Here is a 14,979-nt window from a genome sequence, read left to right as displayed (position 1 = left end):
CACTTGAGCCACAGCGCCACTTCCGGCTTTTTTCTTTTTGCTTATGTGGTGCTGAGGAATTGAACCCAGGGCCTCATGCATGCAAGGCAAGCGCTCTACCACTGAGCCACCTTTCCAGCCCCTTATTTTTGCTTGTTTTTTTGCAATATATCCTTAAGATTAAAGCAGATACAGGGAGATGTGAGTCATCCACAGCGTTCCAACCAGGAGCCATGAAGGTTAACTATAGCCAAGTCAACACAAGAACATGTTTGGGGGCTAGGGGTATGGCTCAAGTGGTAGATCACCTCACCAACAAGCACGAGGCCAGAGTTCAAACCACAGTAGGGGGCAGCTTTTGTTTTAAACGAATCCCACGTTTCTAGTAAAAATCCAAGTCCCAGTGATGTTACTCCAGGACCGGGGTGCACCTCCAGGGCCTCAAAGGGCCAGAGGTGGCCACTGCTCCATCATTCCCCACAGTCACACGTACACACGAGTCTATAGATGCTCTGGAGACTGATTCAGCAATGCAACTGATACACAAAATATCCACGAAAACCCAGTGGGGGGGTGCGCTTGCTCGGGGGACTGAGACACGGGGACACGCAGGGCTGCGGGTGAACAGGGGGCTCTCTCTGTCCCACTAATAACGGGAAAGGCAGCGGAGGGACCCTCGCTCGGAGATGATGGAGATGGCTGTCCTCAAGCTGGCCCTCCCTGTGGTCCGGAGATGCTCAGATCTGCACCACAGCCAGACTCCATCTCCTGGGAGCAGGAGCCTCCGGGAAGGAAGCCACCTCCCAGGAAGAGCTCCACAGATTCCTCTGCAGTCCTCTTCCAGGAAGTAACGGCAAACATTAACTCTTATCACAGGAGAGACCAGCCCCACCGCGGGAGACAGGCTTGATCATCTGCTCCTTCTGCTCTAAGGCCCATTTATCTCTCCGCTCTCTCCCAAGTGCTTTCTCTCTCCCCTTTCCCTTATTAAAGATGATAATGAGGCCCCAACTCAAAACTTCCTGGAGTCCAGCTTCTAGAAGACCTTCCGTCCACATGTGATTAAATCTTGTCTCTTCCTCATCTGTCTTTGGTCAGTTTAACTCACAAGACGGAGGTCTGGCCTCTGTGCCGCCATTGCTCCCTTCCACCATGGGGGTGGAATCCTGGGCCCCGCAGCTGGAGTCTCAGAACACGCAGGTCGGGAGGGAGGCTCTGGACACAAAGTGGGGCTCTGGTCTCACGGAACTGGCTCAAGCTCAAGTTCTCTTTGAAACCTGGGCCTGGTAAGACCATTTATCAGTTTATTTATTTTTATTATTTATTTATTTTACCAATAACCACTTTATAATCCTTGGCTATTTTTCTGTAGCGACAAGGATGATGTCAGCACCCCTAAGGAGCACCCAGGAGTCCAAGAACCATGTTGGCATGACCGGACCAAAGAGAAAGACATATGCGCCCCACTCCAATCCACAGTTTCCACCACTGATGGGCAGAGAGAGTTCCGCTGGCACCCAACGGCACCATGCCAGAGACAGGACCCCCAGACTCACCACTGATCTCGGGAGAAAGAGGTAAGGAAGCGGATGCCAGGGGGGAGGAGAGCCATTTACGTTTCCACCAACTTGGGAGCTTGAGTCACAGAATCAGACGCTCCGTCCACGGGGTACTGGTTCCCCGCCAACTTGCTGGGAAGGCAGGGGTGTGGCTGGATCGTGTTCCTGTTCCCTCGGGCAGCGGCCACGCTCTAGGGGGAAAGAAGCATTGGAAAGTCTGCCAAGACATCTTCCAAGACACCAACACTGAAAGTGACTCCACAGCCATGAAGCAGTACCATCCAGTCCAGACCAAAGCTGAACTTCTGAGACCTGGCAGGGGGGAGGAGGACTCTCACCCACGTACTGCCCTGGTGCCATTTGTCCAAAGCTCATTGAAATGAATTTCATAGGATACTCTGCTGATACATAAAGCGGAAGTGGCTCTCACCTTCATTTGGAAGGTTTCTAGAGATCAGATGAGCACTTTCTATGCCAGTGGCTGATGCTTAAATGGACCGTAATGTCCTACTAGATGCCCAGCTGTTAGAGCATGCCGGGCACAGCTCTGCCCACTGGATGAGGCCACTTGAGTCCAGTCACTCAGCTGTGGCTTTGCAAGTTCAATACGAAGTGGGGTGAGTGGGTCTGGCCGGCGCCATCTCGGCCCCATGGTAGATGGTAGGATCTGGTCTCTAGTTTTCAGTGGGGGAAAGGTGAAGCCCTCACCTCCCAGGGGAGGCAGGGGTGGGTACAACGCTGATAGGTTACTAAACCTGTCAGTCCAGTGCCTGGGACTCAAGTCCTGATCCTCCTGATCCTCCTGATCCAGCCCCCTGGCCCTCACACTGTTTAGGCCAAGACCTGCTCAGGCACCAATGAGTGACATGTCTCCCTGTTCCTGTCCTGTCTCCTGTCTTACCACAGTGCCCCACTGCAGCTCTCCAGTGCAGCTAAACTGGTTTGTTGGTATTTTGTTCTTTCTTTCCTCTCTGGCCTTCCTAGGTCAGTTTCCTAACAGTGTTAAGTGTATTTTCTGGCTGCTGGTCTTGGAGACAGAAGTCCACCATGAAGTTGCTGGCTTTTTAATAAAGGCTCCATATCCAACCTCGCAAACTGTGGCTTCTGAGTTTTCTCATGACTGGACTTGTGTCTGATTTATGGTACAACACACAGCATGCTTTGGGATGAGCGTCCCCTGTCTGTCTCGGTCTCTCTCATCTCCTGTGGGTGCCTCAGGTTTGAGGAAAATGACCTCATTATAAGGTCTGAGCTGAAGGAGAGCAGTACAGGGAGGGGTGGAGCAAGGCCTGGGATTGATAAAGGACCTAAGCACCCAGACACTCAGTCTCCAATCCCAACGCCATGGCTTATATTTGGGGCTATAGCTTAGTGAGTCGCTTAGCAAGCCCCAGCAACACACACACACACACACACACACACACACACACACACACACACACACACACACACACACACACACACACACACACACACACACACACACACACACACACTCTCTCTCTCTCTCTCTCTCTCTCTCTCTCTCTCTCTCTCTCTGTCTGGCTGTTTGTTCTTGTTCCATATACTACACTGTATGGAGCAGTTAAAATTCTCACTGAATGTTCATTCACTGCCCCAGCCACCGTGAGACCACTTAAGCAAGTGAAATTGGTTCTACCCCAAAAGCCTCAGCTCTTTCCCTACCCCCCATGCTGACCCAGGGCTAGGTTAAGTCCAGGCCAATTGCGCAACTGCTCCCTTACCTTCCCTGGCTAAAAAATAGAACCTGAATGAGAGAGAAAGGGGACTTTCTGGGTGGCAGACACCGCGTGGCACATCACAGTACTTCTTGTTCCCATAGTGCCTGGAGCTCCTGTTCAAATGCTCCTTCCCATAATGCCCTGGGTGCCTGCTCAGCCAATGGAAAGAGCCAGGGTGGGGCATGCACAAGCCATCAAGCAATCAGAGCAAAGGTAGGGGAAAAGTGGGAGGAACCTGCACTAGATCAGCCACCCTCCAGAGGAGCCAGGCTTCTCTGTGCCCTCCACCTGGACAGGAGGTTTGGCTTTTCTTTCATGACTTGCCTTTCACTTTCAAATAACCTTACTGTTTAAATACTTTCCTGTCTTTTAATCCTTTGATAGGTGGAGAAAAATGAGTACAGTCCTCTAGATGACATCACGATGGTCTGATGACACCAACATTGTTATAGAAACAGGATCCCCGAAAAGCCCACACCAAACAAAAGTTCCGTCAGTACTAGCCGGACTGGGCTGTCAGCCTAGAAACTGGACAGTGGGCAGGGCTGCAGGTGACTGGCCCTGCCCTTCCCAGTCCTAAGCAAACACGGAAAAACTTGATTAAATAAATCATTACTAATCTCCAGAACCACTTTGGCTCAAATCTCTTCATTTAAATGACGTTTTGGCTAAAAGAATGTTCAAAATGGAACAATTTAGTGGCAATGACTTTGGTTGAAGGGTTTGGATTCAATTGCGCAAAGCCTGAAAAAAACCAACACCCAAATATTCAGAGTCAAATTTCTTTGTCTAACAAAGCTGCAACATGACAGCACTTCTCAGTAAAACAGAAGTACGGTGCTGTAAATTCTCAGGGAAAGTAAAGATGGACACACTGCCGGGTGCTGGTGGCTCATGCCTGTAATCCTAGCTACTCGAGAGGCTGAGATCTGAGGATAAGAGAAAGCCAGGAGACAGAAGAAAGATTGCTGTAAGCTATCAATATGAAAAAAAGAAAGAAAGAGAGAAAGGAAGGAAGGAAGGATCGAACGAATGAACGAAGGAACGAATGAACTTGTCAGGCTGAGAGCTGAGGATCAGTTTGACACTGGCCTGGGCAGGAAAGTCTGTGAGACTCTTATCACCAATAAACTAATCAGAAAAAGCCGGAAGTGGTGCTGAGGGACAAGTGGTAAAAGGGCTCAGAGATAGTGCCCACGCCCAGAACTCAAGCCCCAGGACTGGGAAAACAAAACAAAACATGGGCACACTGGTTTCACAACGCAGTCTATACAGAGCTCTGCTCTGCCAGGTCCCTTTTCCTCCAGGCCTGGCAGCACCTGACCCTGAACCCGAACGGCTCAAGGCCCAGGTCAGGGACAGTGATGAAGAGCCCTGCCAGATCCTGACTACCAGGAGGAACTGGCCCCAACCTTCAGTACACAGGAGAGACCTCCAAGGAGGCCGGTGGGACTCCACCCAGGAGCAAATCCCGTGTTGTCCAGTGCCCCAGGCAGCTCCTCCAGTTCCCCACACTTCCTCCGCCCTGGGGACAAGGACCTCACAGGACAGCTCACTTGAGCTACTTGGTTTTGGTGCAAGGCTTAAACACCAGGAGGAGGTGTCTCAGTTTAGAGGCTCCCTGGAAAGGGATCAGGAGGTAGTGTCTCCACAGTTACCATCAGCAGCTTGGGGCCCAGCCCAGCAGACACCAGCACTAACCCCCTGGGGACAGGGGTGGCACTTCTGGCACAAGACCTGAGCTGAGGGAAGCACACTTGGATGAGCCCCCTCCCCCCTCCCAGTGGGGGCTTCGTCCCCCTCTCCCCTTCCAGGACATTTCCCTCCAGGGCAGCTCCTCAGCTAATGAGGCTGGCAGAGACAGCAGCAAGAAGGCTCCATTACACACAAAGCAGCCTCGGATATTTCAAACAATCTACTTAATAAGGCGATTTTTTTTCCCACTGGATTACATGGTGTGTGTGAGTCCCGAGGTTCGAATCCAGGGATCCTGCTCAAGGCTGCCACTCTACCCCATGGCCACAGCTCTACGCTGGGCTTTCTTCGGGTCTCATGCCCTGGCCTGGCCTGGCCGGCTTTGAACGGATCCTCTGCAGCTAGGACAGGCTCTGAACCGCTCTGAAGGGCAGAGTCGCCTCCCCAGAGCTTCCAGCAGTTTCCTTGGACTGCAGGGACGGACTCCTACTTCCTCCTAAGACGCGGCGCTTTCTAGCTTTCTAGCTTCCGGCTCTAGTCTACAGTGGATGAATGAACGCGGTCCCTTCTCGGGTCCAGGAAGACGTCCGAACTCGGCCGGACACCGCGGGCCCGGCGCTCGGGCAGCCGGGGTCTCCCGCCTCTGACGGAGCCGGCGAGGAAATGCGGGTCCACGGGCCGGGCCGGGACCTGCGGACCAGCGGGCGGCGGCGGCGGCGGGGCCCTGCCGGAGGGGAGCGCCGGGCGGGGGCTTACCTCGGTCCGGGTCCCAGCGAGGCCGGAGGCTGCCGGCGGCGTCTGAACCTCAGTCGGCCCGGGAGGCAATGAGAGCCCCGGCTTCGGGGACGAGCCTCCCGGGCTCCGCCCCGATTCCACGCGGGGGGGGGGGGGAGAACCGGGCGTGCACCGGTCTCCGGGTCAGGGGTGAAGCGGACGCGGGGTCGGGGGTGAGCGGGGCGCGGGGTCGGGGGTAGGTCGGGCGCGAGGCACGGGCTCGGGGTGAGTGGGGCGCGGGGTCCGGGTGGGCCAGGCTTGGGGGTCGGGGGTGAGTGGGGCGCGGGGTCGGGGTGGGCCGGGTGCGGGCTCGGGGGTGAGAGGGGCGCGGGGTCGGGGTGGGCCGGGTGCGGGCTCGGGGGTGAGAGGGGCGCGGGGTCGGGGGTGGGCCGGGGGTGAGCGGGGCGCGGGGTCGGGGGTGAGAGGGGCGCGGGGTCGGGGGTGGGCCGGGGGTGAGCGGGGCGCGGGGTCGGGGATGAGCGGGGCGCGGGGTCGGGCCGGGCGCGGGGTCGGGCCGGGCGCGGGGTCGGGGGTGAGCGGGGCGCGGGGTCGGGCCGGGCGCGGGGTCGGGGGTGAGCGGGGCGCGGGGTCGGGAGTGGGCCGGGCGCGCCACGTCCCCGCCGCGCTGACCATGCGCGGGCGCCTCCGGCTGTCACCGCGGCCGGTGGGGGGGGGGCGCCCGGAGCCACGCGGGGGAGGCGGAAGCGGGGGTCGTAGAAGGGGGACACCCCGGCCCGCTCCACCCCGCGTTCCCCGCCCTCGCTGCTCCGCATCCCGAGCCCCCGGCGCGGTCGCCCCAGCCCCCCTGGCAGCCGAGCTCGGGGCCGCCCCGCCCGCGCAAGGAACCAGAGCGAAGAAAGAAGAAACCGGAGAGGCCGGGCGCGCGGGGCCGGGGCCCGACAGGTGCGGCGGGGCCGGGCGGGGACCCCGGGTCTCCGCGCCCCCGGCCCCGGCCGTGTCTCATCTGCGCCCCGGCGCTTCCTGCCCGCTACATACTGGAGCCGCGCGGCCCCCGCCGCTCTTTCACTTTCCCGGGCCGCGGGGCGCCGGGCACCGCAGGCGGCGGGGCCGCGCAGCTGCGCCCGCGCCCGCCCGGCCCCCACCCGGGCCCCGGAACGCCGGGGCGGCGCGCGCCTCCGGGGCTCAGTCCCGCCGGCCGGGATCCACTCCCGCGCCGCTCCGCACCGGGCACGGCCTTGCGCGGCCCCGGCTCCCGCAGCTCTCGGAGGCCAGTCACCGAGAGACGGGCCGCGCCGAGCCGAGCAGCCGCCCGGGCGCGCGGCCCCCACTCCACTGGCAACGATCGCCCGAGCCCCGTACCTTTCCCGCCCGCGTCCCCGAGGCACCTGCTCCGCCTCGCGAGCCCGCGCCGCCCGGAGAGCCCTGCCGGGGGAGCTCGGAGCCCGCGCGCCGCGGCCCGAGCGCGCGGCCGGCCCAGCCCCGCGGAGGCCTGGCGGCAGGGCGAACAGGTGTGCGCGGGCAGGGCTTGCGCCCAGGCCCCGCCCAGGCCGACCCCCCGCCCAGGCCGCCCCCCCGCCCAAGCCACCCCCTCCCAGGCCGCCCCCCCCCGCCCAGGCCGCCCCCCCGCCCAAGCCACCCCCTCCCAGGTCGCCCCCCCCCGCCCAAGCCACCCCCCTCCCAGGCCGACTCATACCCCCCGCCCAGGCCGCCCCCCCCGCCCAAGCCACCCCCCTCCCAGGCCGACTCATACCCCCCCCAGGCCGGACCCCCCCAGGCCCCGCCCAAGGCACCCCCCCTCCCAGGCCGGACTCACCCCCCCCCCCCGCCCTCCCGGCCCAGGCTGGCCTCCCTCCCCAGGCCTGATCCCCCCCCTAGGCCGGACCCCCGCCCTCCCGGCCCAGGGCGACCCCCCCTCCCACACACACACACACAGGCCGGCCCCGCCCCTCCTGGGCCGCTCTGACGCCGCCGCTGGTTGGCTGATGTGTGTCCGCGTGCGCGCGCGTGCACCTGTGGGAGACCCGAGCGCGAGGCCGGCGCGGCCCCTGGCCTGCTCTTTCCAGGCCGGCGCTCACCTCGGGCGCCGCCGCTCCGCGCCTGGCCTTTTGTGGCCACTAGCTGAGTCTCCCGGGACTTCCCTGCCCGGCTGGTTTGGCTCCGAGGCCGATGCAGGGGTAGCCGCCGGCGCCCGGCTTGTCTCCCATCTTCCTTTGGCTGGGTCGGCACCCGGTCACCGGCTCACCCCTCGGGCCCCGGGCCGGGAGGAGCGGGGCCGGGTGTGAGCGCTCGGCCCCCGCCCCGGCCGGTGCCCCCTCCGCGGGGCGCGTCCGTGGGTCCTCGGGGGTCGGGCCTACCTCCTGGCCTCGGCCGGGCCGGGCCCAGCTCTTCCTGGATCTTGTGCGATTCCTCTCTTAGGTGTGACCGCATCTGCGTGGCTTGCTGGAGGGGAAGCAGAGGGGACCTGGCTGCTTTCCACAATGTTTGCGGGACGGCCTGGTCTGAGCGCTCTGCACAGATGTAAAATGTGTTTTATCCAACATGCGCGTTGACACATTAACACTTTTTGTGAGGTATGGGGATTCGAACTTCAGCACCTGCCCAGGCAGGATTGCTACGGTCTCAGCCCCGCTGCGGCTTTTAACACGGGTTCTTTTAAAGATGGAGTCTTCCTTTTGCCCTGCTGGCCCGGGACCATGCTATTCCTAGTTGTTTCTCAGGGTAACTGGGATGACTGGAGCAGCTAGTGTTACGGGCTTCCTGTGCGCGTGGCACATGGTTTTCCTCCTCTGTCTCAGTTGCAGCACTCGTAGTTCACTCTGACCGTGAATAAAATGCCATTTTCCCCAAAGCATCCCCTTGCTCTGTCAAGTGGAGGCTGCACACGTCATTTACAGCCCTCCCCAGGGGGACATGCCTATTAGTTCCATCTGGCCAGGGAAAGAGAGATCGTATTCCCCAAACAAGTCCACAGAGGAGGCTGAAAACAGCACATGAAAATTTTAGAATGTTCTTACTGCTCAGAAACATATAGAAAACTTCCAGAAAAGGCTACAAGAATGGTTGGGAAACGAGATGGAAGAGTGGAAAGGACCAAGCCCAGCTGGGCCATTTCTTGGTTATATACCTTTTAACTTTAAAATTATAGTGATAGATATGTATATATTGCCAGACCTGGAGCTCGAACTCAAGGCGAGGGTGCTATCCCTGAGCCTCTGTGTGCTCAAGGTTAGTGCTCGATCACTTGAGCCATTTCTGGCTTTTTCTGAGAAGTTTATTAGAGATAAGCCCAGGCTGGCTTCAAATTTCGATCTTCAGATCTCAGCCTCCTGAATAGCTAGAATTACAGCTCCTGGCTTTTTGAGACACAGTCTCACTATGTAGCCCAAATTGGCATGGACCTCACAATGTAACTCGGGCTTGCCTTGAGCTCCCAGTCCTCCTACCTCAGCCTCCAATTGTTGAGACTACAAGTGTGTGCTACCACACTAGCTCTGTGTGTGTGTGTGTGTGTGTGTGTGTGTGTGTGTGTGTGTGTGTGTGTGTGATACTGGGATTGAATTCCAGAGCCTTGTAATGGTAGAGGTGAGCTTCATGCATTTTTTAATCAGGCAAGCAAAAAAGGAAACATCAGTATTAACAAAGAAAGAAGGCTGCGCCTGAGCTAGTAACTTTCCAGTGATAGAATTTTAGACACTGATGTCTTGGTTATCTTTGGAGGGGAGTTCTGCAAGCATCCTGAAATAGCAAGGCACTCACCCAGTGACCAGGGTTGCTATAGCTACCAGTATAAAGTAGGCTGGGCACCTATTCTTGTTTCTCAGGCTTGGGGGTAGTATTTTTTAGTAGAGTATCGTTCTTGCCTTCCTTCTGTGCGTGTGGGGAGGTGGGGAGTCTCCAAGCCAGCACTTGAGTGTGTGGGGAATGACGGGATCTGGTCTGGTCTGGGCTCCAGTTCTCTGCCATCGCCTTATGCTGCTTTGGGTGAAGTGCTCCTCTGAGGCTGGGTTCTACCACCGAGCTAGCTTTGTCCCTGTTCCTGTGGGCAGTATGTTCTGCTGCATTCAGAGTTTCCAGACACAGAAAACTTACTCCCCAACTACAGAGTCAGTTCTGCAGCTGAGTCTCTGCAGACCAATGGGCGAAGCTCATGGGACAATTTTTATGTTTACAAAATGCTCTGTTCTCTTCAGTCTAGTTGTGGTCAGGCAACTATGTGAAATCAAGGGTTAAACTTTCAAAGTTCCCTCCCGACCTGTCTGATGACTTGGGAAGAGAGAAAACTTTGTTTTTTTCAAGGCTAGCGCTCTACCATTTGAACCACAGCACCACTTTTTTTTTCCTGAGTAGTTTATTGGAGGTAAGAGTCATAGACTTTCCTGCCTGGGCTGGCTTTGAACCTCTATCCTCAGATCTCTCAGCCTCCTGAGTAGCTGGGATCACAGGCCTGAGTGACCGGCACCCGGCTGGAACTTCCATTTTCCCCAGTGTGTTAATAGGCTGGGAGGGTGGGATTCCACACGCCCTCTCCCAAGCTCCAGTGGTCTTACCAGGGCTTCCATCCTTTCCTGGCTGAGCTGAGTCTGGACCAGGATGAAGGTGGACAGGTGAAGCTCTGTGCTCATGGAGCGATCTCCTCACGACCCAGTGGGGCTGGTGGGACGCTGCGAACGCTCCCGTTCTCCCACGGCCACGACCGGCTTGAGGTGCAGAGCACAGGGACAGCTCCAAACCCAGAGTTCAAGCCCCACAACTGACAAAAAGCCAACCAACCAGATAAACAAAAAACAAAAAACATGTGGTGATGACATATTGACACACTCGGTAAACCATAAATAGAATCCATTTCTCCCAATTGGTAAAAATGTACTTAGAAATCCTGGAAGGATTCATGCCAAAGTGCCAGTATGTAGTGATTAGTTTGGGGGTGAGGTTACTGGTCATTTTTATTGTCCTTTTTCCCCCTTTTGATCAGTGGTGGGACTTGAACTCAGGGGCTGGGTGCTGTCCCTGAGCTTTTTCACTCATGACTAGCACTCCACCACTTTGAGCCACAGCTCTACTTCTGGTTTGTGAGTGATTAATTGGAGGTAAGAGTCTCATGGACTTACCTGCCTGGGCTGGCTTTTGTCCCGACCCGTAGGACGTCAACGAGGGCAGTGAACCTAAGCTAGAAGGAATGAAGGGACAAGAGACACGCAGTAAACCTAAGCTAGAAGGAATGAAGGGACAAGAGACACGAAGAATGACAGCAAGACAAGGGTTCTGATCAAGCTGCTGCTGCATTTTATTTTTCACACAGCTATTTATATGCTTGGAATAAGGAAGCTTTTTCATTGGCTGAAGCAGCTGTAGGATGTTTGCTTGGGGCAAGGTGAAAAGGTGGTCTTTAGCAGCTGCAGGGTGTTTACTTAGGGCATAGTGAAAAGGTGGGATTCTGTAAACTCAGCCTCAAGATGTTCCAGTGAGATAGTTAAGCCTATTATGTTGAGAGACTCAACTTTTGGCTCCCAATAGGCTTTGAACTGTGATCCTTAGATCTCAGCCTTCTGAGTAGCTAGGATTACAGGAGTGAGCCACCAGCACCCAGCATCTTTACCATCTTCTATACTTCTGCACTCCCAGTTTCCTGAGGACATTCAGAGGTATTTAGTACACCGAATGTCTGCTGTTCTTCCGGTTCTGTGTGAAGTGTGGTGCAGAGCTGGAGGGCAGAGAGGGAAGCTGGCCGTGCAGGTGGCTTGACAGACAGGCACATAAGCCAAAGGGTGGAGAGGGGCGGGAGCAGCGCTCTGGGAGCTTACATCCTGGGAGGGCACTGCAGGGAACTCTTCTCTGGTAGAGAAAATGAGCAGTGGCATGGCAGGCAGAGGGAACACAAGTGTTCTTGTTTAAGGTGAGCTGTTGAAAACTGACCTACATAATTCCCAGTAGTAACTACAGATGAAGAATCGGTGTTGGGGAGAATGCTGATCACAAAAGTCAAGGAACTACATGCAAACGTCACTATGAGATGCTCGGTTACCCACCGGGGTAGCAAAGGAGAAAAGTGGCTAGAGCTAGCTCTGGGACAGGGGGCCTCACGCTTCCGTGTCGGTGGGAGGGGGAGGGCATGCCCCCTAGCACGCCCCATTTGGTAATAGTAGGCAGTCCTACAGTTCCTCCTCCTGGCCCAGGGGCCCCCCATTCTATAAGCTTGAATTCCAGAGAGCTAACCTTGAGCCATGGACAAAGCTCACCAGGGCAGGTGCTTGACGTAATTTCACTTGGCCACACATCTGTTCGGGGAAGTGCATTCACAGCTGTCCACTGCATCACTCCGCCACCTATCTGGTATATCGAACATGCATGTGTTCCTTTGTCTGCAGCAAGTAAAATGAGTTTAAAACTTGAGCTAAATACACATTAAGTTTCTATAGAAGCACATTAAGTTTCCATGGAAACTCTTATTCTTATCCCCCCCCCCCTTATCTAGTTTGAACCTTATGATCTTCCTAAAAGTTGGGCAGAGTGGTCCTTATTCTGGGAGACTACGGACAGCTCACTCAGCTTGCTGCTCCTCCCTGCCCTTCTCAAGGAACATGTTGTATTCCTAGGCCATGGAAAGGTATGGCTCTATGTATTAAATGATTTCTCAACACCATTGCTGGCAAGAGTCAGGCTGTCTGATTCCAGTACCAAAGTAGGAAAGTAGGTGTGTGTGTGTGTGTGTGTGTGTGTGTGTGTGCGTGTGAGTACATGTATCTGGTTATTTTTTCTTGTTGGTTGCCAATTCTAGTAGAGAAACTATTCTCAAACAGCGAAATACCTTGCACTTAAAGAAGCCACACATCTAAATTCTAGAAATTTCAATCTACCACTTTTCTGTACATTCATGTGGATATATTGAGTATAAAAAGTAATCTCTTCATGGGGCTGGGAAGGTGGCTCAGTGGTAGAGTGCTTGCCTTGCATGCATGAGGCTCTGGGTTCAATGCCTCAGCACCACATAAGCAAAAAAGAAAAAAGCCGGAAGTGGCACTGTGGCTCAAGTGGTAGAGCACTAGCCTTGACCTGAAGAGCTGAGGACAGTGCCCAGGCCCAGAGTTCAGGCCCCACGACCGGATCCAAAAACAAACAAACAAACAAACAAAAAAAGTAATCTCTTCATATACCAACTTTGGAAGGTCAGAATTCTCTGGCTCTAGTATCTTGGGGAGGCTGAGCCTCTACATGGAAGAAACATGGTTGAAAACAATGAAGAGAAACTGGCATTTTCTCTTCATCAAACTCCCTAAATGTCATACAATTCCCCAAGTCCTGTGATACACAAACATCCTGAGGTTGCCTAGAACGGGAACAGTCAGCTGGAGGTGAGGTGCGGTGACAGAGCACTTGCCTAGAATGTGTGTTTGTGAGGACCTAGGTCCAACCCCTCCAACCTGCACTCAAATAATGTAACAACAGTGTCATTACTGGAATTTAGTGAGTACTTTACACAGTGTACAAGGCACTGCTACACTCCTTATAAGCCTCGCATTTTATTGCTCACAGATGTGCTAGAGAGTGGTTACACAATTGTACAGTGCTAAGCTGACTTCAGAGAGGCTCTTCTAATCGTGGGTCTGGCCTCTACCTACTAAATGCCAATGTGGAGATTGAGCCCAGGCTTCCGGGCATGCTGGGCAGGTGCCCACTGCTTGCAGCTCCCAAAGTGAGTTTTTTTTTAAGGAAATTTTCCATTTCAACTCTATGCAAGTTCCTCTCTCCATGCATATGGTTACACAGAAGTAACTGGAAGGGCTTCATATTTGCTACTCAGGCACTCTACCACTCCAGCTGCACCCCCGGCAAGGTATGTTGGTAGCTATGTAAATGGTAAAGTTTATAAGCGCACAATGATGTTTAATCACCTTGTAGGTGATTGACAGGAACCTGAATCCGCCTTGCTGGAAGTCGCTGCCCTTTCTACAATCCACAGGCACAGGTGTTTTTCTGAACCCATCTCAGATTTCTAACCTTTATAATACCTTTGGACATTGTTACAATAATAAGATATGCTCAATTGTAGCAAATGTGGAAATTGCCAACAATACTGAAAAAACAATCATCTGCTATCCCTAATTTCCCACTGTGCCCCAGGAAAGCTGTTAAATTTGGGTGTTTACAATCTTTTTTATCTTGTAGCTAAAATACAATTTTTAGGGTCTTACATGTGTGGAGCTGCTCCTATCTTATTAGGCAAGCAGTGTATTTCGATCTGAGAATTTGGTTAAAATAAGTCCTCCTTATAGCAGAGCAGGTGAGAGAAAGGACTTGGAGTGTACGTATGCTTGGAGGGTTATACATTGTTTTCCATGGGTTTAGCACCTATGATGCTGTCAGCAAGATCAAAGCCTGTGTTTACTCAGACTTATACCCCAGTCCTGCAGCTTAGGACTGTAACCACAGTGGGTCGTTGTGAGGGGGAACTTTCTATGCTGATAGGAGATTCCTTTTAATATGTGCTCCTTGTTAATATTGTAGCTATAACAATAACTTACAGTATATGAAGAAAATATCATCTTTGATCCTCTCAGCAACCCTTTGAGACTTGAAGAGTTTATTCTTCTGAGTTTAGAAAAGCAAAACTGAGGCTGGAAGGCAGGTGAGTTGCTTGACATCACCAAAGTGAAAACGCACTGGGAATCCAGACTTAGAGCTTGGGCTTTCTGGCTGTCTGAAAGCAGTGTTTTCACCAAACAGTGGCTGTTTAGGTTATTTTTACTTTTAGGTTAAATACATTGACATGATTGTGTTATTGTTGCAGGAGTAGGGAATGTCCAGTGCATGAGCTGTGTAAGGCCTGTAAAATCACTTGGTGCCTGACAGGAGACACATATGCTTCCTGAATAACTTCTAACTCACTGCCCACAGCCATATGCCTTTACTGATAATCTTATATGGCCTGTGAATGATGCTATAAATATCCCAATGGGCCTTGACAGAATAAATGTTCTCTACCCTTGGAAGCAACCAAGAATGTGCCATGTCATATTTAGATTTAAGCTAAAACATAGTATATATTTGCAAAAATAGATGAGAGGCTGACTATGCAAATGGGCAACGGCCAGACCATGTGTCACAACAAAGCTGTGACACACACCTGCAGCAGTCCCGCAAGGCATCCAAGGAAACCATATCATCTAGCCTGCTCTCTGAGACAGGGTCACTGGAAACCAGCTGACTCAGAAATCTAGGAAGCACAGCCAGTCATGTTGGTGAACGTCTGTAATCCCAGCTTTCACAAGGCT

The 14,979-nt window shown here is 54.4% G+C and overlaps 1 protein-coding gene across 5 annotated transcripts in view; it reads right to left on the bottom strand.

Annotated features, from left to right (window-relative positions):
* Slc37a1 (solute carrier family 37 member 1) overlaps nucleotides 1–7,186 on the bottom strand; it is a 46,003-nt gene extending 38,817 nt beyond the window's left edge. For 2 of the 5 annotated variants that reach the window (XM_070030766.1, XM_070030771.1), the window contains exons 1-2: nucleotides 5,732–5,825; nucleotides 1,536–1,729 (exon numbers count right to left, since the gene is read on the bottom strand). In XM_070030766.1, coding sequence (XP_069886867.1) covers nucleotides 1,536–1,591 — 56 coding nt within the window. In that variant the 5' untranslated portion in view covers nucleotides 1,592–1,729; nucleotides 5,732–5,825. Of the gene's footprint in view, nucleotides 1–1,535; nucleotides 1,730–3,283; nucleotides 3,390–5,731; nucleotides 5,826–7,069 lie in introns of those variants that run through there. The other 3 variants (XM_070030769.1, XM_070030768.1, XM_070030770.1) reach the window with 3 other exon arrangements.
* Nucleotides 7,187–14,979: the final 7,793 nt, after the last annotated feature.

This window comes from Dipodomys merriami, unplaced genomic scaffold (assembly GCF_024711535.1).
Source record: "Dipodomys merriami isolate MVZ:Mamm:240054 unplaced genomic scaffold, mDipMer1.0.p SCAF_2, whole genome shotgun sequence".
Classification (NCBI taxonomy): Eukaryota; Metazoa; Chordata; class Mammalia; order Rodentia; family Heteromyidae; genus Dipodomys; species Dipodomys merriami.
This window is presented reverse-complemented; position numbering and strand designations above follow the sequence as displayed.